Here is a 24,863-nt window from a genome sequence, read left to right as displayed (position 1 = left end):
GTGGGACTGATTTTGGAAAGAAGAATGCTGAACAATATGCTAAACATAATGGACAACACTTCAGTCACAGACTTCTTCAGGTCCACTGCAATAAGGAGCAGTGCAAAATGTTGTTCCTGCCCACAGAATAGCTTTTTTCCCAATAACTAATTTGGTTATAACTGTTTGTTCTTACGTAGTCATTTTATCAAAATAATGAATAATATTCAACGATACATTTACCCTTTCAGGATTTAAATTCTATTCACTTCTTAAAGTCATAATGTCGCATGTGATTAATTTTCCAAGAGAGAGAGATACCAATATTTTCCTGGCAACATAAATTCAATCCATAGGTTGTAAATAATATCAGCACAGATAAAGATGTAATGACACAAGGATTCAAAGTTCCCTGATATCCACCATGTCACTGAGCTAAGCCATGCAGTTTATCAGACATTTGAGTTTTTCTGTAGACTTCAGACATGTTTAAAAATGTTCAGAATTCAAGTTGGGAAACCCTGCAAATGAAACTTGTGTTTTAACTGATTACGTACTGACCTTAATATGTTTTTATGAATTTAGTTTAACTCAATTACAATTCACTCTCACAGTCTGTGATGACTCTGTATGATTCCAAGCACAATAAAGCTCCTGCCTGTGAGAGTCAGAAATAGGCTATTGTGTGAAGCAGTCCGAAAGCTGCTAGTTAGCTAATGTGTGTGTGTGTGCGAGTGTGTGTAGCAGCAAGCGCACTGTTCTCATGGGACTGTACCAAAGAGTTGTTTGTTCTTTACACCTCCCCTGGATAGCCAAACCCAGTGAAGGAGAACCCATAATTCTTTGCAGTAAGCAGTGCCTCTGCACATCCAATTGCATTAGAAGCCTACTTTGGAGGTGGAGGCTACTTGTGCCAAGATTTAACCTGATTAGATGCAGATTAAACTGTTCCAAAAGACAGCACTGACACCTTATACCCATCTTCTTTTCGGTTTCTGGACTTAGTTTTACAGTGCATATGAATCTGTGATAATGATACATAGCAGCAAAATTCTCAGCCTTCAATGGCCACAGTTTGTTTAAGCAAGGCACTATGCCTGTATCTGTGTCTCAGTGTAGCCGGAGACATTACATGTCAAGACAGACAATAAAACAAAATACATTTAAGTTAAATGTGCAGGATAAGCAATCTAAGATGGTGTAGCAGAGGGGCATTGCCTTATTTACAATAATGCTTTTGATATCTTTTTCCTCCTTCAATCCCCCTCAGCTGCCAACCAGTGGGTGTCATTTTCCCTATTTCCTCCACTACATTCCCTTCCTTCATCCCTCTCCTTCTCACCCTCTGCCTCTCTCCTACAATGTTTTTTTTATCGGATCAGTCTCAGGTCGCCGCCTCTGTCTCTCATGTCTTCCATCAAGGAGGTATCATTCAGACACACACACATAAACTGAAAGAGGCAAGAAAATGAAATGGAGGAAGAGTGACATAGACAGAAAAGCAGGAACACTTTATACTAAATTTATCAGAAAATATCAAAAACAAATTACTCAATTATTCAAAACAATTGTACACAATATGCATGCATCTCTGTCTGCTTGTCTCCTAATTAGTCACTGAGATCCGATGCAGCTTGTTGACATGTGTAGGACATGTCGGTGGTCATGCTAAAAAGCTGTTGTGTGTGTCTGTTAGAGTGTTTGTGTATTTGTGCTTTGAGCTTTTACAACCCCTCTCCCACCCTCCTTTTATTACGCACACACAGAAACAGGGCCTGCCAAGCTTTTGGGTATGTGGGTAAATCTTTTGGCAACGGGGCTGCCAGCACAGAGCTATGATGAATGCTGATGGCAAAGAGCATGGCTGGTCTCTGAACCAGTCCCTCACACACTCACACTCATGCGCACGCTCACACACTAATCAGATTCCCAGTCCATGCGGGCCAAATGGCATCCTTCCACTGGTGAATGCTAATGTGGCCGGTGGAGCTTGTGGGCTTGTGAAACAAGGATAGTGAGAGCCAGGAGAAATGATGACAAGCGAACATAGATGGGTTTGTTTATGAGTGCGTTTGATGCTAGTGTGTGAACATTTGCATCATTTTAGAAAGTGCAACAACTACACTTTGTTTTAAGTTGAAAGCTAGAATCAGATTTGGTTGTATGCGTCTTGCTGTGTTTTATGTGTTTCCGAAAGAAGTTTGGATACTTTTCAAAATGTGGAATTGTGCAAAACCTTTAGAGAACTATTCTAACAATTTGTACATTTGACTCTAATGTTTAACTAGTAATGTGTCGAGTTGTGCACCATTTCCTTATATGTACAAGGGCATATGAGGGTCTGATTCATGTATGACCTTGAAGAGACTCCACCAGTAATCTATATGACAGTGTGGTGTGACTGCTGAGTAAATGTATCGTTGTGCAAGCACAATTTGCAAGTCAATATTTTTCTAAACATGTCTATATGGAAAACCCAACGTAAAGCATTTTTAAGGTGGTGTTCCGCCAGGAGCCTCAAGAACAGCTCCAATGCTTCTTTCTTTAGGACTCTTATACACCAAATCATGGTAAAGAACCAGTGACGAAGGGTTGCTGTGCTGGGTACTCCGCATCCACCAGCCAGGGAACTCAGCACAGTGTCTTTTAATCAATACTGTGCTGCGTCCACCAGGGTCCCCACAAAAAGACAGCACTTGAACATACCATAACTACCACATCCAACTACCAGCTTAGATGTATCATAAATGGCTGCACAAGAGGACATAACTCTCCAACATAGAAGGAGGCAAAAGACTATTTAACAACAAAGGAAACCAGAAGATGACGAGGAATGCCAAAAGAGTGTATAAATAAAAAAAACAATGAGGTGAACAAAGTAGCGTTTGCTTATTAGAGCACTGTGATTTGTTTACTATAAAAGTTTGTAAGAATATCAAGGAGATGGCTAACGGGAATGTTGCAATGCAGTGGGAGTAGTTTTGGCAATGCTCAACCTGTTGGTTATGGAGAACATTAGACAGAGGCAAAGACTGTATACCAAAAAACCACTAAGTGGGTTCAGTTGTGGCCTCTCTGGCTATGCTGAACAGCTAATCAAAGTGTTCTTCCTCTCTGACAGACCCACTTACACTGGGGATTTGACATGCTGAAATGGCTTGAAAAAAAAAAAGAATATGGTCTGACAGTACAGACAGTGTTTACACGCTGAGAAGAGAAAGAAATTTGCTGACAACCCAGACATTCCCAATGGACAGTAGTAAGACTGGTACATAAGGATTGCAGAAGTTTTCGAAGTCTCTAAATTCCAGAGGAATAAACACAGGGAAAAACGATGCAGTTCTTGGGAGTAAAGTCTTCACTGTGTAATTTTCATTTATGTAACAGAGAGCACTGTTTTATACATTGTTCCAAAATGCCCCATCGTCTTCAGTATTTGAGACATGGCAACTATAGCACAGACTATAGCATAAGATTAAGATCATGTCATACCCATTAAGTCATTGAATTACCCCCTATGGTAAATACTGTTGTGTTTCCACTGATCTATAATGATTTTACTGTTTGTAAATCTTTTGAATGCAAACTTCAATGTATTTGCAGTTTTTTGAGTGCATTTGAGTGCAATGAGGTATCAGATATGAATAGCTACTCACAGCGCTCAATGCGGTCCTCAGGGCTGGAGGAAGTTTCTCGATCAGACAGGAGGCCTGACACAGCAAAGATCTTTTTTCCGCTGTCCTCAACTGCTTTCAAGGCGCTGCTGGGCGAGCTTCCAGGAGGGATCTGAGAGCCACCAAAGTCATACTCTTTCCCCTCAGCATCAGAGTACCGCAGGTGGGGGGAAGCGTCTGCATCCAGGCAGCCCTTGAGGCGCTTGGCTGGGGTGAAAGCAGACTGATACCCGCCTGGCACCCCATCCCGATCTTCTGGAGGTGATGCGAAAGGCCTGAAGGCGCCAACCCCGCTGTGATTCAGCATGCTGATGGGCGAACAGTCCAGATTAGGTGGTGCAAACTGATGATGGAGGTGGAGCAGGGATGGAGGAAAGTCCCTGTTGGGAAATCCAGGTGGGACTGCACCTTGGCGGTGGTACATTGACGCAAAAGTATAAGAACCATTGTTAAATGGCAAATGGACATCTTTTTCAACAGAAACTGGGACACCAAACGGACGTGGCTGCTGGCAGGGAATTGAAGCATCGCGGGAAGCTTCAGCAGTTGACGCCAAGACCATGAGGGCTGGGGAGGCCAGTGGATTAGGCAGATAGGAGGAGCTCTCCATCTTGAAGGCTGCCCGGTGGAGGTCCATGTTTGGATAGATGAAAGTGGTTTTAAGAATTTAAAAGGAGGAGGAGACGTTTCCTCCTCAGTGAAATTGGGGACAATACCCAACGCCTTTGGAATGGGTCTGAGAAGGTGCAGGAAAATGGCTTGTGATTTAAAAAGATTCAATTTCCCTTTGCAAGAAGGAAGAGTATATTTAAAAGAAAAAAAAGTCAGCCAACTAAAGTTCAGGTTAGCTTGAATTGAGTTAGTTTCTCTTGAGTGGAGCTAAAATAATTAAATGTGTCGCAAGCCAAATTCACATGGGCATAGTTCAGTTCAAATCATTCCATGCCAGGAAACTGCCACTGGGTATCTTCAGTTGTTCAGTCCAACTTTGTACCAGTTTAGTCCTGATGATAAATACTATAAATGTTCTTGATGTAGTTTGTCCTCCTGGATAAAAAGGATTAAAACCTTCCCACGCTTGTGACTGCTAGGTGTGTTGCTGAAGCCGAATGGTCCAGAGAGGGCGGACATCTGTAGCTGTTTCCTTGTCTTCGGGTGGTCACCAAACTAAGGGCACACAAAGCAAAAGCATTAGACTCAGATTGTTTAGTGTTCAGAGGTAATTCTTTATCAATTCTTTAAAAACAACTTAAAACCTTTCAGTCAGCAGTTTAAACAAATTTTGGCTAATACATAAAGAGAATAGAAAAAACGTGCAATCTAGTGAACTTGTTGCCCCCAAAAGCTTTTCTTAATGATAGGTACTTTCAAGAGGCATTCAGCATTTTAACAAATATCAATACTTTTCCTTCTGTCTGTAAGTAGTGGGAAGGAGTGGAGCTGAGTGGAATGTTCTTTAATAAAGAAGCTGTTGGAAGCCAAGACTTGAAGTCAAAGCCTTTGGGACAGAGTGTTCTTAGGTGCAGACTGTTGTTAAAGCCACAAATGCAGGCCCTCTTGGGAAAAAGTGTCCTCAACTTGACACTGTTGATCAAATCCTGTAAATCCCTGCCCTTTGACAAAAAGCCAAGAACTATTTCAAACTTCAAACTTCTCTCGATTTCCCTTCCTCTTTGAAAAAACTTCTCCAAACTCTTTCCACTTCACATCTTTCCATTCCGAGCTTTACAGACCTCTACATCTCATCTGTTCAAATGTCCCTGTCTTGTCCTCGATTCTCCTTATCTGTTCATCTCATCCTCCTCTTCCTCTTCTATCCATCCCCATCACCTCCTCTCATCTCCCTAGCGCTATCAATTCTCCTTCATTTCTCCATCTCAGATCTTGGTCTAAGCCGCTTATTCCTACCATCTCCCAGGATATTATTGGACCAGAACCACTTGTCTTAAGATAAGGACACACACACATATCCACACAACGCCCACACCCACACATCAGATAAGATCCTGTGTGGCTCAATGTTGAGCTCAGCAGCCGACTCGGTGGGGCGAACACACTCCACACTCTTGCAGGCAATGCTACCCAATCTCTCCATCTAACCATTTTTAATTCCCCAATTTTTACTATCTGTGCCCCCTTTCTTTTCATATCTTTCCTGTCAATCTCTCCTCCTCTCATCTCTCCCTCCCTTCCCCACCTCTGCCTCCTCTTTCTCCCCTGGGTGATTCAGATGGGTGATATCATATCAGGCCTCTCCATCTGCCATCCACGAGTCAGAGGAAATCTGACTGAGTGAATAAATTAGCCGTACTTGACCTGTCGACCCCCCCAGCATCCAAGGGAAGAGACTAGAATCTTCCCTCTTGGGGATTAGATTGTTGCAGGGTTTGGTGGGTTGGAGGATCGCAAAGAAGCAGCCGATGAAATGCAAAAATAACATTTCTTATCCCCAAAGGGCAATTTGAAGGTGATGTTAAGTTTTAAAGAAGGTAAAGATGCGTTTGTCATGTGTAAGTGGGATTTTGTGGCAGATAAGAAAAGATCAGCCTAAATGCAAATAAGTCACCATGACTGCTTTTACCTGATTTACTTAAGTCTGATAAAATTATATGCAATTCAATTATGCATCATATGCAACATTTTCGCAGTGTGAAAAAGCAATATCCTTAGCTGTATTCTGAAAGCCACCCCAGTCAAAATTGCAGACAAGCTCAACTAAAAAAGGTCAAACAGAAAGTCATGTGTATACATCCATAAACACACAACAAATACAAACTCACACGTTATCAAGTCGCAGCCCGGCCTGCTCTAGACGAGCTTCAAAGCTGCGCTGACTACCAGCCAACATCAAAGGAGAAACTCCCTGGGAAATAAAGGAGAAAATCTTTTATAGCTATCAGCTGTCCACAACACTCATTCAAATCAATTTCCAAACCTGATCTCGGCTTTGGCACGCTCCTCTACCTCCCACACGAAGACGCGCACCCACACATTGAACAACAACTGCCCAGAGGAAGCAGAGAGGAGAGGGCCCAGAGACAGAGGGAGAGAGTTGGGATGATGTGAGATGTTTTACATTACCGCAAATGTACAGTGGACTAGTGTGGAGCGTTGAGAACAGCTTACGATTACACATCACTGGTCTGGACTCACGCCAAAGAGTCACATTACACACCTCTCCTGCGAGTCCATCCCCTCTTTCCACCCTCTTTTCCCTTTCTATCGCATCAATCCTGGAAATAACACCTTGAAAATATAGCCATAATGAAACTAATTTCTTCAATCACTTTTTCTACACTCCCTTTCTGAGCTGGTATCCTTCCTGTTCACGCTGTATATCAGATCATTTGTTCTGTTGTATAACCTCTAAAAATGGACGGTGTCTGAGGTGTTGATAGCAAGGTAATACACTGATAAGCACTGGGATATTCCAATTTTATTATCATTATCCAACAAGCTGCCAATCCAATAAAAGGACAGTGGATAGTTCCTTAAAGGCCGCAACACAAGAGGAGAGATGAGAGAAAATCAAACTAAAGGAACAGAGAGCAAGATTAGGAGAGGAAACGGGGACAATGAAGGTAAGGAAACAAAGGAGCAGAAAAGAGAAGAAGCAGCCACAAGAAAGGAGGAGATGAGACAAAATGAAATGAGAGGTGATAAGAAAATGATCCAAGTTGAAAAGAGAGAAAAAAGTGAGGAAGCAAGAAGGGAAAGAGAGGGTGTAATACCAGAGCAAAGGGTACACAGCTCATCTCCCGGGGTGACTGACACAAGCTGGCAGCCTTCTGGCCTGGTGGTTTTGTGTGTTTATGCACATACACACTCCCACAAACAAGACATGCATGTGTGTTTTGAGGCTCTAAAAAAAACTGCCACCAGAAACCAAACAATCTGTCTCTTTTAAATTTTGTGCTGTTTTTTTTCTAAATAAAAAGACATCCTTATGTGTAATTCAAAGTGCAACCTGCCACAGGTGTAATATTCCACTAATAGAAGTGTCAAAAAGCTGCTAATAGACAGTCATGCTATTTTTTTTCCAACTTTATCTCGAAAACAACACTCATAATTCCAGATGACACACACCTATGCATACCATAATATACAAGTGCAATTACATCTAATGCAAACACACATGATGTCAGTCGGTGCCACTTACAATCCCATTTGCCACTGAGCGATACCCCCTACACATTGTCTGACATCGGGCATATGCATTTTATAATAGAAAATGTCACAAGGGAACATTTACCACGCTGTCATAATTTGATTACAGTGTGCAAGAATGATACAGCTGTCAGCGCGATATTAAATACAAACAGCAAGGAGGGCTTTTCACATCCAATCTGCACTTTAAGTGACAATGTTGGAGCAGTCGGTGAAATTGCGGTGTCAACAACAATGTGCTTAAACATCATTCTGAGGGGGAATTTCACTCAGAAAATAGGAGTCACTGGGAGGGGGGGCAGCAGGAGCACTCACAGATTCCATGTAAAATAATTGATACAACGGTCATAAATAATGTCGTTCCTCAGAATAATCATAGAATGTTATTTGATTGTTGAACAACTCATAAGAAAAATATCAGGAGGTGGAGACTTTTTTCATGAAGGCGTTATGGATACAAATATCGTTTTCAGGCCAACAATAATAAGAATAATCTGTTTTCCGAAAAGGTTCCCATGGAGGATAAAGTAAAATGTTTCATCATGTTTTTTCCAGCTGTTACGGCACATTTCCTCTTAGATCGAGAGGTGGAGGAAAGAAATATGAGCTCAAATATGAGTGTCAGAATCAGAAAAGCGGGAAAGTTAATGGGATCCAAACAACTACACCGGCAACACAACAAAGAGCACCCTTCTTCTCCAAGCCATCATTTTTGTTGACTATAGTTGGAATAACTATTTTTTTATTGCACGGCCGCTTTAAGTGTGCAACTGACGCTTTTTGCTGTTCCAACATGGAGCTGAAACTTGTCACAGTGAGTTTTCCACTGCGGAGTTTTGGAGAGGAACGAAAAGGAATCCAATTTTTCTCATATAAATGTCTTGTCGACTGTGACTTGTGTATATGTATCGATGTGTGTGTGTGTGTCTGCTGAAACTGCTGAATACCAAAGTGACTGAATTATTTTTTTTTTTTCGTGGAGACAGAAAGAAAAGCAGTCTGTCTAAATGTGTGCTAGCACACTTCCTGGTTTGCGGGTTTATTTAGAGATCGTTGACAAGCGTGAAAGCGCCACTCTTACATTTTATCACAAGACGGGCCAAGGCGTGTCAGTCCTCGCATCTGCCGGGTGAACCCACGCAGACACACAGCCAGCTCAGAGTTACTCAAATTTGAATATGACCACAAAGTATATTTTAAATTAATGCTCCGAATATACTACTACTTGACCTGGGTAGATGAAAATAAACATTTTTCAGAAAAGTTGGAAAATGTTCTAAAATACAGGGAAAACTTTTATTTGTTAAAAAAATATATATATACAAAAAACTGACCAACTTCACTGTATTTAGAAAATGAAAAATTTAAATCCGATGCCAGCAGCACATTCAAAATGTTAGGAGTGAAGAAAAGATTCAACAATCAGCAGATTAGTGGTGACAGGTGGAGGTGTCAGGAATGGGTCTTCCCAAGCAAAAAGTGGTGGTGGCTCATCACTTTATGCCAAGCTAAGTCAGAATCATCAAGAAGTAAGAGGGAAAAAAATAAGCCAATGCCAGACATTTGGACTTTCAACATCTATAGACATCAAAGCAACTTCTTTCCCTGGGAGATGGGTGGTTATTTAAGCAGAACTACTTCAGACCCCATTCTGCAGGACTTCCAACAGCATGGATTCATAGATGCAGGATGTGTGGGTTTGACTGGACTGGATGCAGTCCAGATCTGTCTCCTGTCGAAAATGCATGGAGCATCAAGAAGAGGAGAATCTGACAACAACAAGCACTGACCGCTGAGCAGCTGAAATCCTGTATTCAGCAAAAATGGCTTCCTCTGAAAAACTGAAACAATTAGCGCCCTTGGGTCCCAAATAATTAAAAAGTGAAATTAAAAGGAAGCCGATGTAACACGTTGGTAACGTGATACTATTCCAAACTATTTTGAGTGAGTCACTGGCATAAATCTTTTTTCATTTACACAATTAAGTCGGTCAGAAAACACAAAATATGATTTCATTGGACTTGTGTCTCTTACATTACAGAGAGAGGTTTTAACTGAATTTTAGAAAATTTCCCAACTTCTCAAGAAATGGGGGTTTGTATTTGTGGTAAATCGGAAGCATTTTGAAATATGAGGTCTTGAAAAAATTTTTTTAAAAACTCTCAGGAGAACAAAAATGTCCCAACACCGGGGAAACTTTGTCAAGATGAATAGCCTCAAAAGTCCACCGTCAGCTTCTTCCATAAACACACACCCAACTCCTGAACCCCGCAAAGCTTTGGTTCATTATCACTTTAGAGGAATTACAGTGATGTGCAGTTGAACCATCACGTGTCATATGTGGGTCGAAGCAGTCAAAATCATTTTGAAAAATCTATATCTTTTACTCAAAAAAAAATTTTTTTGACTCTGGTCTGGTGGAGGTGAACATCTTTAAGTGATCGAACCCAGTTCCTCCACTTAGCCCTCACTGTCACAAACACGGCACATATGACATGAGTGCATGATAAAAGAATTACACCACCAACAAACTACAATCTTTCCATGAATTATTAAACAGACGCACACGTAACTGAAAGGTTATTCTTTCAGGCCATTTACGAGCATTCTATTTCTTAGGCTGTCTGAAAACCTGAAAAATTCACCAGATATGTTGATGAGTTCCCCGAACAGAGGCATGACATAGCATAACAAGTAAATTAAAAATAGTTTGGCACCATATAAACAACAAAGAGAGCTCTAAATGGTTCAGACACACAACATTTATCCCAGGTTTACAGCGTAAACCAGACTGAGGACTCTTTTCTACGACCAAAAGACAAAGAAAACACCTTGTTGTCATATTTGTCTTCATGACACTGGGATAGAGGGAAATTCAAAGTCAGCTGTCTCTAAATACAGTGCGTTTTTAGCATAAAAAGTGTGCACTGACCTGCAGGCAGGTCCACTCTGTATTCCAGACAGACTACGGTGTTTGTGCCCGTGTTTGAGCAGATGTGCGCATGTGTGTTTGCTGATGTCCGAAGCAACAGTCGATACTATTGAAATCTACTCATTCATGTCTGGCCGTGAGGCAAAGCTCGAATGTCCTTGTGAATAAGAATCACGCCCATTTATTTCTCTCCTCTCTTCCTCCCTCATATTATCAGTCCTTGTCTGTTCCTTTCGGCTCTAAAACCCTAATTTTGTTTCCAAATGTCTTTCAAATATCCAATCTCATGCGTCGTCCTCTTTTTTTTCCCTCTCCGTCTTTCATCTGCTCCGATATGAAATCTGTAACCAGGTTATTTGCTTCAGCCAGCAGCAGCTGCAGTTAACAGGAGATATGCATCCGTAGTGAGAAATATTACTGTTAGATTTAATAATAGGCAGACGTACACATCACCCTGGGGTGGATAATGACACTTGGGCAATGTTCAGCACCAGAATCAATACGGATTGGATATGCTTGACGGCAGCAGTTCACAGACAACAAATATATTTACAAGAAGTGTTACTTAAGCAAGAATACTTTAAATGATTTGTGTTTTTTTTTTCTTCTCAACCCTTCATTAAATACTCGTGCATCCAGCAGAAAAGATTTACTTCTGAAATCAGCCTTTGTCAAATGGAGACAGAGTTGTGGCCGGAAGACAGAAATCACTCTGGAAGACGGCCATGGCCTGAGGCGGGGATTTCTATTCACGGCATCACTGGCCAGGCCCAGTTCAGCGGGGCCAGCTAATTCCTGGTACCAGACGAAACCAAATGGGAGAAGCACGCCATTCCATCACTTACAGATTGCCACCTACAGGGTGTATTTCTGGTGCCTTAGTGAACCAAAACTCAGCTCTTTTTTTTTCTCGTCATTTTTCTTTCCTTGAAATGACGTTGACTTCTTTTTAGATCCGACTGCAGTCAGGTGCAGCATGTGCCAGTCTATATACTGCACTATGCGGAGTTTGTGCGATTGAAAATTAATTTAAAAAATGTGTTTGAAATTGGTTAAAGTTGCTTAATATCTAACAAATCTAACCACAGACGTCCCTCACTACATCCAGTAAGCCATACGTTGTGCTTGAGCTTTGTGCTAATGGATAAGGAGATGCTGCAACAACGAGCTTGGTCATATTATCCCCATCTGTGGGTGTGCCATAATACTTTGAAATTCTGATTTCATATAAGTATATATCTGACACTGATGTCTCTTTGATGACAAAGTTAACCATCTTCCCTGTAAGAGTATGACTGAGTGTGTGTGTGTGTGTGTGCGTGTGTGTGCGTGTGTGCATGGCACCAGCCTCCCTCCTATGAGTCTTTATTGCTGTGCTGGGTTGTACAACAGCAGCCACTAATCTAGCTGGCTGGCAGGCAGACAGGCGGCAGGCTGGCCGGCCTGTACTAAAGGCTGCGTGCAAGCCAATTAGTTGCAGTTTAACAAGAAAGAGCTGTTGCCAGGTACACTGTTTTCACTCAGATTTTTGCTGTAAAATCCTCAATTGTAGAGTTAATAATGGTAATTTGAACAAAGGGAAAGTTCTTTAATGCCTGCGGGGATACCATCTGTACTGCTCGTCGGAGAGGTCAAAGGTCAGCGTTAGCAAGACAGCAGCAGCGCTGACCCGGATGGGATTTTGGGAGGATGCTCGATCGAAAAACCAAATCATTGCCTGAACTTTTTCACTGAAAAAAGGCTGCCAAGCACACAAAGCGAACATCAACCTGCTTGAGTGTGGATAAGCAGCTCTGTAGTGGTCTGTTCCTGCAGGTATTTGTGTGCATTTACACGCAGCTCAGCCTGCTTGCATCAGCCTCGTTTCCTGCCTGCATGACTCGCCGGCCACACGGAGAAAAATTATAAGCTGGCTCCAATCGATAGAAGCAAATGCATCGACAGTGTCTTCTGGGGAGGTGTTCGGGGGGTTATATTAGCCTATGATCCGGCTCACAGTGTAACTGACGAATGGTGGGGGAAACTTGAGAGAGATGTGATGCGAGGAGGTGGGGGGGTTGCAGAACTGGTGATGAGGGGGGTAGACACAGAGAGACAGAGACACAGAGCAATATGGAGAATAGAAAGTATCTGACACCCGACACAACTCCCCCCATTAGGCTAATTCTATGACTTTCTCTTGTTGCCAATAGCTTCTCCAAGTGATATTTTCCCCTATAACGGCCAGAGGCTGCCTTCTCCAATGCAATCAAACCATTAAACACAGTGCTGCATCCCCTCTATGGAGTGATTTCCTTCCAATAGAAAATGACTGGATTTGAGCTACTCCCCTTTCCTGTCATCAATAAAAGAAATAATTGGCTCTGCATGTATATTTGCATGGCAGGAATAAACTTCAGAATTACACAACAACTCTTGGTTTAGCAGAGACATTATCATTAATAATGGAGGCATTTTTTAAATGCTACAGGAGTTATGTGTTTACTACAATTTAAAGGTGCTTCTTTAACCTCAAACATTTGGGCAAGTCTTGCACATTCTCATTCAAATATCAGAGAAAAACAGCTGTTTGTTTTCTCTAAAACATTTTCTTTTTTAAAAAGGAAAGAAATTAGCATGCATTCTGATGAGCTGATGTTCCTGAAAAAAAAGAATGTCGTCTAAAAACTTTCCATCCCAGTTCCAACACGGAACATTAGACAAATCAATCAAAATCTCCCCCAAAACACAGTCTGCGTTGCCGACAGGGTGCAATTTCTGCAGCAAAACATTTGCTTCGTTTGATAAGCGAGACAGCCCTACAATATCCAGCCATCAAATGATTGCATCCAGCTCCACGCGCTTAATTATGGTGATTACACCGGCGATAACAAGGAAACAATAGCATAAAGTTTGGAGACGCAGAACGCACACGACGCGCATTCTCTCCGGTGGGGGAGGCCGTTCCCGCGCCCGCGTGTTCAAACACTTGTTATTTACCGGCGACGCGTTTATTTCAATTACAGCCTGCATGTCAAATAAGCTCGCGCATGTGTTGTGTTTATTAGCACAACGAAATGATAAAACACACGGGGATGAGGGGGTGGGGGGGGGCATGAGGAGTTGGTTCTGCTTTCCATAAAGAATGAGGAATTAGTGCATATTGATAGGACTTAATAGACTGAAGGAGGTCATCAAACTTGTCCCGACTGAACGAGTCGTGGTTAATTCGCTATGAGTGTCATGTAACGGGGGGGGGGGGGGGGGGGGGGGTAACGCGTTCACGTTTCCAAATAGGAGAAACAACCAATTTCATCTTGCAGAGATGCATCTAAACAGGCCCTTTCCTTTGAGAGATACAGCAGCTTAAGTCCCTTCTTACATTCGAACATAAAGGAAAAAGAAAAAACTAAACTTCGATTCATTCTTGTAAAGCACACGGATCTGCTGAATGTGATCCCATCAACTTAATGATCATCTCCGTCGCCATAAAAGGGAAAGTAAACTTCCCCCCACTTAGCAATTAAACAGGTGGAAGGATCTCTTTGGCTTCTTGGCATCCAAATTGAAATAAACTTCTCTCCCCGTGCCCATCGATCCAGGAAAGAAGTGTGAAATGGACATTAATTTTAGTTCACTTCTCGCTGCGCAAAGAGGAGTGAGCACCGGTGTGGGGGGAGGCGGGGGAGGGGATCAATGGCGAGCAATAACAGCTGACTGCTGAGAGAGTGGGAGAAAGGAGAAGGTGGGGTTGGAGGAGTAGTAGAAAACACTGACAAATAAATCATCTTTTGCTACTTTTCCTCCAACCTCAACACTTTCTCCTGCCCCTCTTTGCGCCTGCAGATTATTCCTTTGGGACGGGAGAGAAAAAGGTGAGGCCTACATGGGGGGAAAAAGAGAGAGAGACCGAGACTTTAAATAAGAAATCGACGGAAAAACGCTGAATTGGATGTTGAGTTTTAAGGCCCAAATGAAAAAATTATTTCTTCAATATTTAAGCTAAAGATGGGAATCATAATGGTTCATCCTGGAGCTTCAATGCCGCTTCTCTGAATTAATGCCACAAAAAAAAAAAGAAATAAAAAAAAGAGCAGGCATCGAAAGTTTAGAATAAAACCAACAAGATAATTATTCTCAATAGAAAGAGGTCTACAAAAACAATGAGAGATCGGAATGAGCTTAAAAATAGAATAAAACAAGAGAGTTAAATCCAACTAATGAGAGAAGTAAACGACCGGATGGAGGTCACGCGGGCGTGGAAAGCGAAGCGTAAAACAACTGAATAATAGAACCTTAATAAGTCCGAATGACAGCGTTTTACGATTTAAAACCTTTTATTTATAAGGCCGTGCATCAGTAAAAAAAATCACAGGATCTGTATTTAAAAAAAAGCCAATAAATGTGGCTTTTTTTCAAACTCATTTAGATCCACAATGCAACAAAAAAAATGACTCTTATGGTCTTCATTAGTGAGAATTAGTGAGAATGTAACTCAGAACACAACTCTGACATTTGGAGTGTGAGACTGTAAAACCGCACCACCTCTTATCAAGTTGATTCTAAATTCAACGGAAAAAATATCTGCTTTGGATAATTAATCCTTTAAATGATCAAATTAAAAAATATCTCGATGTCAGTATACAAGAACAAGAGCGACACGTGCCCGCGCTTCGCCGCAAACCTCACCCTTCCACATGTACGCTGAATTGAGTTAATTAATCGCATTATTATTTTCTCACTATAACAAATAATCTAATAAATAACTTCCACCCAAGCCACTTGGTCCACACGTCATCATCTATCAACGCGACCCGTTGTGGGAATAATATATAGTTGTGCGACACCTCCTCATTTAAAGATAATTATTGCTTTGCTCCAGTGTTTGGTTAGGAAAATGAAACGGCTCAGTCGGTCGTTACGAGTCAGAGCTGGTTGATCTGACAATCAATAAAATCAATCAGAAGGAATCCCTCAATCTGCTCTTTTTTCTTTATTTCTCTTTTAAATCGTATTTGTTTATTTTTGGAGGTGCTATAATTCAATCATCGCCGCGGCGCGAGCTCGCTGACCCGCTTCGGCCGCACCTTCGGTCCAGAAGTGCGTTTTTACGCGCTGTTTAATGTTGACACGGAGAAGACTTTTCAACTTGCAAATTACTGCTAATAACTCTGCCGCATTTTCCGCGAGCTCCTAATTTCATTATGCCCTCTCCTGTGCGTCGCGTCTTGGTGCGCCCGCGATGTGCGTGGACGTGGGCTCACTTGTTGGCGTTCTTGCTTTTCAATCCGCGACGAACGCATCGATGGGCCGGTGAACGGACAGAGAAATGAAGGCGCGGGGAAAAGTTTTGTAAAATGCATCAAAAGATCATGAGATGTGAGGCGTGAACAGAAAGGGCCGGTCTCACTCTGTTGCTTTCATCGCTGAATTCTCATTAGTTAAAAACAATCTGAAACAAATACAACTCACTAAACCTACGGTGAGCGGAATGAATAGAGACAAAACGCACAAACAGTTATTTCTCCTTAATAAGACTCGACAGAATATCGAAACTGTAAATTGAAAGCGAATGTTCGGTAACACCGGCGCAAGGGGTGGGAGCTGAAGCTTGAATTAATCCACATTGTGGCTCCCTTTGCTCGGCCACGGAGCTGGAAGGCCCCCGGGACCTCCAGAGGCTGGGCACTGCTGATTTAGGGGGATGATGTAAATTATAGTGGCTCCCTAGTTAACAGGTGTTTCCCAACTGTTTCTGCTTATGTGTGTGTGCGCGTGGGTGCACTCCTGTGCGTGCACGCGCTTGCTCAATTCAAGCCGTCTGTTTCTCTTTGAGAGATTTAATTTTTTTTAGAGAACACGCGTTCACGGACGCTCGAAACAACAGATTTAACGATCAAATATTCAGGTTTTCTCTTTCTTTTCAAAGCGCCCTTTTTCTTCTTTTTTTCCCCCAAAACTGTCATGATCTACGTCGCCATAATTACAACAGGTTTAATTAAAAAAAAAATCCATGATTGCAGATGGCAGCTCAAACATTCATGTGGAGAAGGAGCCCTTCATTACTATCTGTGTTATGCGATGCATTAAAATCCGTCTCATCACGTCTTTTATTAAACCCCAGCTAATGAGGCCACTATAGTGGATCTTTGCTCGGCATGCGCTCATTATTATCGGCGCCCTTAATGCTCCAATTTAGCAGTGACTTTCTCAGAAAACATTCAGTCAGCTATGAATTCTGCGTGTCAAAAAAACAACAACTAAAGCTTAACTTTTAAGTATCTACAGCCGGCCCGCGGACAGATGCACATCTTTGCAGTGAGAGGAGGTGCCGGAGAAAGTCTTTTTTTTCCTGTACGGGTTTACGGATAATTCCACCAGCCGCGCCAGTTCCCATAAGAAATAAGAGTCCCACTAAGCACAGTTAGAGGAAAAAAAACAAAACTAATTCAGAGTTGTAAAAAGTTGAAATAGTTCTAGCTGCGGAGTGGAGTCGCACAGTAGAATTGGAGTGTAGTTTGGTGATGGTAATGCATGCGTAATGGCATCAACACACGCACCAAACAATTCAGAGTGCTTCCAAGAAAGCCACCTTCTCGTTTGCGAACCTCGCATAAGCACGCACGCGAGCGCATAAATACAGAAGACATAAACGCATCCTCGCGCGCACGTTTGAAACTTAAGTGTCCGATACGGTGCTGTGGCGTTTTCCCATTTTATTTTTTGTTTTGTTTTCCCAGGCTTGAAAATGCACCCGCTCGCGTCGACGAAAACCGCGCAGTCCCAGAGAAAGTTAAGAAAAGACTCAAATCCAAAACAGAAAAGAAGCGGCGGGAGGCGTGAAGGCACAAACTGTACACGCTTCAAACCCGACAACAACAACAAAACAAAAAGGCAGTCGGTGTTACTCACCTCGCCGTGGCAGAATCCGCTTCTAATGCAGACGGCTGCTCGGTTTCCGGCTTCTTCTCCTTTTCTTTTTCTTTTTTTTTTATCCTCACAACAAACTGAAAACTTTCTTCGGAGTAGGAGTATCAGTAGCACCGGCCCCTTCTGGCTCTCGCGCAGGAGCACCGGAGATAACGGGAGGCGCTTTGGAAAAGCAAAAGTAGTTAACACCTCCCTGTTAGTTTACCAAAGCACGAGCAGTGAGGAGGACGGGGAGAGCTAGGGACACAGACGCGCGCGCGCACACGCACACACAAACACGCGTACACAAGCGTACTTTCCACAGCCGCGCTGCAAAGTGGGCATCAGTAGCACAATCGCGCGCAGCCCCTCCGCTGAAACACCGAGAGGGACGATCAGTGAGAGGAAAGAGCAGTGGAGCCGATGAGGTAGCGCAGGATCGCAGAGACGGTGGCAGGCAGTGGTGTCGGGGGTGGGTGGGGGTGTGAGTGTGTGTGGGGAGAGGGGGGAGCTCACGGTGCTCAACAGCGACGTGTGTGAGGCTGGAGTTGGGCTGCGCGAGGCTGAGCGGGGAATGTGGGGGTGAATGAGGAGGTGGGGAGGAGAGAGGGGGGTGTCCGGGGTCCGGGGCGCCTATGAGGTGCAGTGCTGCCGCGCAGCGCTCGGGTCGCTCAGTGCCTGGCAGACACACACACTGTATACACCACGTCTGGTTAGAACAAAACACTGTTATTTAACAATCATCTGCTACTCTGAAATACTGACGCGAGCTTTCATTTGTTTTACTCTCATTTCACCGGGGCCACCAAAGCAGAACGTTCCCTTGGCCTGAAAATGATCTGGATCCACTTATGAGTGATCACGTCCCAATGTTAATATCCCACATTCATGTGTTTTGCGTTTCAACAGATTAAACCAACAGACTTATAGTACTTCTGACGCTTAGGGAGCCTTTCCAAAATCTGGATTTCTTCCTGTCATTCCACAACATAAAACAGCATTAAATAATCCAATGATAATAAAAGCTACATAGTTAAGATATTTCTGAGTGTTTGACTTGTGCATGTGTGGACTGTAACCGGTTTGTTTCACAGCTCTGCACCATCCCGCCACCCCCTTCTGCTTCTCCCTTCTGTCTGGCGCTTCGTTCCCCTGGGTGATTTCCACTGCGCTTTGTGCGCAAAGTGAATGAATTATCCCCCTCCTCGCTTGCTCTCTCCCCCCGTTTGTCTCTTTCACCCGGTGGAGAGACTGCTATTTGCCATAAAGCCAATGAAGTCCACCTCTTAACAAAAAGAAGTGGACTACCAGACACTCTCAGGAAGTGCGCACTAGAGACTGAAGTTAGTGAGACAGGCGGGAGTTCACTAAGCCCGAGATCTGGAGCTGGGTGTTACAAGTCAGTAGCGACAGAGCAAAACGTCCAAGAGTCGGCATATATAAACAAATATATATATATATATTTGTTTTTTTTCTGAAAATAAAATTAATCGCTTATCTGGGTACTTAGCTCTCAGAAAATACTTCAAGCTGAGCTTTTCAATTGTATAAAATGAACCAACTTGAGAAACAAGTGTGGGTTTCTGGTTGAGTATGAAAATGATCTCGAGCATGTGACAGTGATTTTTTTCTCTCCTCATCCAAATTAAATGTTAGTTCTTTTTTTTCATAATCTAATTGAATCCATCAAATATTTTCACTCCATTGTAGTTCTAAACCTCTGAATGAAAAAAGTTACTCGCGGCCAAAAACAGAATATTAAATATGGCAACAATTAAAAAATAAATAAATAAATGCCACAACAACTGATCACTTGACAAAAATGAGGTGTGTGTGTTTGTGTGGCTTCGGGGGAGGACCGAGAGAGAGAATGAGAGATGCAGGGAGGAGAGAAGCTTTCATGTCCCGTCTCCCTCTCTACTACATCCCCCTGCTGGCCACGCGAGGAACTGAACGTTAGTCCAACTCCGAACTGAAAGAGCAAGACATCCGCCAAAACTTTGATTTCAATTGAGTTCTCATCTCTATCAATAAATCACTGCGTCATCCGCACCAAAATGCTGCCAGAGTGTTTGCTGATTTAAAAAAAAAGTCCACACAACTGCATTTTGTAGTTGGAATGGACACTTTTGATAAACATTTTACTATATGATTTTGATAATGCTACAAATCCTACATACAGAGCTATACAAGAAAAATTAAGTCCATCTTACTTGCACATATGATATCAATGATGCCATCTGATCTCATCACTAGAACTTAACAGAACCCAACTCTGTGGATGCCAGTCAGTGCTATTCCATCAGTTTTTAACCAAGCTTTCTATCTCCCACCCAAAATTAATAATACAAGACTAACATTCAGTTCTAACAGTGTTATGTTTTTTAATGGAACTGAGACTTTGATCTAGTTTCACGCTATAATATACCAGTGTTTCAGGTAACAAAAGCGTGGGAAAAGTGAAAAGGGATGTGTGTGTGTGTTAGCTGGGTGGTCTCCATACACATGAGGGGCAGCAGCAGCAGTAGCAGTGCCATTAGTGGTGTGTTGTCTTGCTAATAGGCTCAGTTTGGAGTCAATGGGCTGACTGAGGAAGAGGACCATCCATGTATTAGATCCCTCTTCATTCAAAGTCTAATGCCACCCTTTAGTCCAGCCCCCTGATGTTTTTAAATGCTGCCTCTGTGTGTATTGACTAGGAAGCACTTTGATAGCTCCTGTTTCACTGCTGAAGCATCTGTAGCGCTTCTTTTCCCCACTTTCAACTTACAGCGTGTTTTCCTTTCCACAAAATTCTAATTTTGTTCCCGATAGGGGACAAAACAGCAAATATGCAATGTCATATGACTAGGTTTGTAAAATCAAGTGGGTATTGGAAGCTTGTACAAGTTTCCCCACATTGTCCCTTCACATAGAGGATTGGTTTTCTGAGCTGTCGCAGCGAAAGTCTAACACAAACCTGCCATTTTATACTAAAAACATGGTCATTTCTAAAGCTATCCTATTGATCTGATAAGTGTTAATTGGCTCCAACTTTAGAAATTGGTTGAGTGTGAACAGAAGCCTGTGGATTACTACCTGCATGGCTTGTTAAAGCCCCTTTCAGACACTGGTTGTGTCTGGTACAAAGGACATGTCCAAGTTAGCGCACTGTTGTTCCTCTTTGGTAATTCACACATGCTAGTTAGAGGAGCTGTGGGTTCAATACTGTGTCAGTGTGTGCTTACACACATCAAGTTGGCGTTGTGGAATCAGCCAAGTGAAGACACTGCTTGCCATTAAACTGTCACAACCTCCCTTGCCGTCTCTGAGGCATATCAGTGGCAGATCAACTTTGACCCCAATGCCACCTCTGTACTTTTACACATGACACCAATGCGCAACAAAAGTGCATCAGTCCTGGCTTGAAAGTCCCAAGTGAAAGGGCCTTTTGAAATCACTGTAAGAGGATCCCCTAACAGTGAGAGCAGGAAGAGTAATTAATGGAACAAACAGAATACGTTTAGGACAACAAACTATCACTTCTGTTAGAGGATGACTTCCAAGTTATCCAACTGGGACGGTCATAGGTCGTTTGTTCATACCCTTCGATATGGCTCATTACCAGCCCTACAAGTAACTGAAGAGATATTATTACTATGAGTGTTTCCACATCAGAAGAGACATAATATAAAGTATTTTGTTAAAGAAGTCACAAAGTCCTTATAAAGAGGAAGAGAGTGAGGGGTGGGTTTGTGCGGATGGAACAGTTACCCACTGTGTTTTCGACCATGGGCCTTTGTGTGACGTGAGATCAAGACCAACTTATGTTCAGGCACTTCCTGGTTAGGTTTAGGAAATAATCATGCTTAGGACTTATACATTATTTTTACAGTCAAGGAGACCATTTTATCCTTCAAATGTAATTGCTCTCATGACTGCAATCCTTGAATATAATTATTGTGTGACCGCATGAACAAATACAAAATGGGCACGTTTTTCTGTTTTAGTTGAAATGGGTTTACTTCTAATAACAACAGGTGTACATTTTTTTTTACAAAAAACATGGTTTGCTTTAAAATAAGTACTCAAGGACAAGAGAACTTTCTCACCACAGAATAGAGATAACCATGTTGTTAATTTCATAGAGCTCGACTCAGTCCTGATGGAATATTTGAATAGTGCAGACTTGATGATGGACCAGTTTCCATTTGCACCAAACAAAAAGGGTCATCATCCTGAAGAGGGCTTTGTGAGAGTTACTGACAAGTTACAGGCATCTCTTGAGAATTTGCAAAAATGATTGATGCTGTGCCACTATTTACCAATAAGACAAACAGTCCCCAGAAGTCCTCGGTAACAAATTCAAAAATACTTCTTGGGAATCTTTGCTTTTTGTTATTCTGAGTAATAAATAATAATAAAGCATACCATCATTCTCAGTACGTTTCAGATTCAAAAACCATCTGGAGAAGTATTTACTGGAAATCCTCAGTCCTGGAACATTACACGAGTGCATAACATCGCATCTTGGTGGATAAAAGTTAACTTGAGGGTTCGATCTTAGCAAACAGCTGACTTCTCAGAAATAATGGCAGAGAGTTAAAAGAGAAAAAGCCAAAATGACAACCAAAATACAGGACTGGTCATTGGCAACCTGCTTTCACCTCTTAGCCAGGTTTTTTTTCCGTAAACTGAACCCCACCTTTTTAAAAACTCTAAAATATGAGGGCTGGATTGTGGCAAAGACTGCGCAGAGGTTGAGATAAGCTGCGGGCTCAAATAACAGGAAATATACAGGAAATGAGAAGATGAGTAGAAGTCTTCTGTGATCTGGTTGGTCTATACACACGACTCTCCCCACCAACCAGTTACTTAACATAACCCAGAAGGTCGTTCAAACTGCATGGGACTTAATTCCTTAAACAAACCATGTTTGAGTGTGATTTACAGCTAATCTGGACAGGCGATGGTCATTTCTATCTTCCCTTTAATAATTTATGATTGGCGGAATTTATAGTGCTGGCTCCCCAGCCGTGCATACCGCCAAATCCATATGTCTGTAATATAATGAGATTTTAGCACAGCAAGATTATAAATTATAGCGTGATTTGTTCTCTAGCTGTTTTGTCAGGGCATAGCCTTTGAATGTGTGTGTGTGTGTGTGTGTAGCTTGGGGACATGGCTGGCATTTGGCTGCCATGATGCTCTAATTGCTGACGTACACACAGATAGATGGGACCTGATGGTTGGTGTCGCCACTGGAGGGAGAGGGGAGGGTGAGATAGGAAAGGGAAACGAAGAGGGGAAACGGGGTGGAGAGGAGAAAGATAGCTGATTTAAAGAGATAAGAAGGGGAGAATGAGGAGGAGAAAAGAGTAGTAGAGAATTGGTGGATAGATAGATAAAGAGTCAAGTGAGGAGGAGCGATATTGTCTTCAGCAGAAGATGCGGCTGACAGCAGCTCCACAGCCAAGCGGTTAACCACACCAAGGGAGCGACATTTAGAGAAGGCAGAGCAGAGAGACAGAGAGAGGAGGGACGAAGCTACATTCATCTCGCTCTCAGATCGGTTGCTCCAGGGAGCTGTTGCAAAATGAAGAATTACATGGCCCTGATCAGATTACATTACAGAACAAGTGATTACATGCATTTGACTCTTGCACAAAGGCACAAAAATGAAGGAAGGGAAACATACATGATCTGATTAATTATGTAATTACGTGGTATTTGCTCTGGCTATGATACATGGCCAACCGTTTGAGAGAAGGTAGATGGGTAATTTCATCAATGTTTCACTGCTTGCCATTTAAACCTTTTTTAATATAAATGCTGATTTTGTTCAGTTGTCACAGGCTTGACGACTGTATTCTTTTTTGTCATTGAACTTGGTTTGCGCAATGAGAGGTTGAAACAAAAAAGTAGAAAAATTGACAGTCACAGTCTTCTGATCATGAGCGGAGAGTAGTTTGCTTGTGCCGTCCATGCACAACTTCAACTGACAACTTTTGATGTCACTTCAACGCATCCAGTTAGAGGGAATGTGCTGATTGGCTGCCTGAAGTTGGTTCTCATTTTTGTGAGCCTCTGTGCGACTCTACTACACAGGCTGGTAAATTGCTCCTTACTCATCTTAAAGTAGACCTTGACGTGGTCACTGTACAGGTGCAGCTCCTGGATGATCCTAAACTTTCTTGATCCAAGAATATTATGAACCCACACCATCTTAGCTGCGGCTCATCTCCTCCTCCTCATCTGTCACAGTAATATTTGGGGCTGTGCTCTGTCAGCTTGGGAGATAACATCCTGCATCCAGATATACAGTTGGAAGAATTAGCTACTTTCAGGATATCTTTTGGTCGCCAAGTAATTGGTTGAAAGATTAGCATGTGTGCGCCCCTCTTTCCTGTCCTGTGCCTCATATCCTAGAGACAAGCGCAACACAAAGCCACATCCTATGTGACAGTTGGAGAAGATTTTCTTTTCTTAATCTCTTCTTTAATTAAGAAAAAAACAAATTCGTATAAACTGCTTCACATTTTTACAAACCTTCCCACATTTTTTCGTCATCCTAGCTAGTTTCAGTGGAACACAACACACATGCAGTTCTTTTCCAAATATTCCAACAACCAGATGACAAATGAGCATCTCTAAAGTATAACGCTCAAGCCTTGCTTTCTAGAGATTTTCCATTGCAAACAAGGACGGTTACCTGATATCTTCAGTACAAGGAGTGTTGAGAAACAATCCAGGAGAGAATCACCAGGCCAGTTCCAGGCAATTACTGCACAAAGAGCCTTAAATATCTGCTCACATACTTGTCCAACATGCAAGCTGTTGTGCTTTCACATATAAATTCAAGCTGAAACAGTACCTGAAACTTGTCTCCTGTTACATCAATTTATGGACACAGGACTAATCCTTTTAACACTCAGCCTATCATGATGATCAGATAACTGTATTTTGTTGATTATCTGAGATCATCACAGTCATGTTGGTACAATCTTAAGAACTATTTTATTCACTTGTATGAAAACATCTGACATAATTAACACATTCATATTTCCACCATTTGGTAGTTTGACTGGCCTGACCTCTTAATGATGTCATCTTGTTATGCATCTTCTGCTTTGGACATAGCATATCTGGTATTTTTGTTTAAAGAGTCTTAAAAGCATACAGACAGATATTTTCACATAAATGAATGGTTGTTCTTTATAAACATTTTGACCGATAAGTAGGTC

General features: G+C 42.2%; 1 protein-coding gene across 7 annotated transcripts in view; it reads right to left on the bottom strand.

The window, feature by feature from the left end:
- The window catches only part of rnf220a (ring finger protein 220a), a 157,194-nt gene extending 139,156 nt beyond the window's left edge, over positions 1 to 18,038 (bottom strand). For 2 of the 7 annotated variants that reach the window (XM_072364645.1, XM_072364644.1), the window contains exons 1-2: positions 17,644 to 18,038; positions 3,636 to 4,820 (exon numbers count right to left, since the gene is read on the bottom strand). In XM_072364645.1, the coding sequence (XP_072220746.1) occupies positions 3,636 to 4,290 (655 nt within the window). In that variant the 5' untranslated portion in view covers positions 4,291 to 4,820; positions 17,644 to 18,038. The remainder of the gene's footprint in view (positions 1 to 3,635; positions 4,821 to 17,643) is intronic. The other 5 variants (XM_072364648.1, XM_072364642.1, XM_072364643.1 and 2 more) reach the window with 4 other exon arrangements.
- Positions 18,039 to 24,863: the final 6,825 nt, after the last annotated feature.

This window comes from Leuresthes tenuis, unplaced genomic scaffold (assembly GCF_036924035.1).
Source record: "Leuresthes tenuis unplaced genomic scaffold, fLeuTen1.0.hap1 SCAF_14, whole genome shotgun sequence".
Taxonomy (NCBI): Eukaryota; Metazoa; Chordata; class Actinopteri; order Atheriniformes; family Atherinopsidae; genus Leuresthes; species Leuresthes tenuis.
The sequence above is the reverse complement of the archived record's forward strand: the minus strand, read 5'-3'. Positions and strand labels throughout refer to the sequence as shown.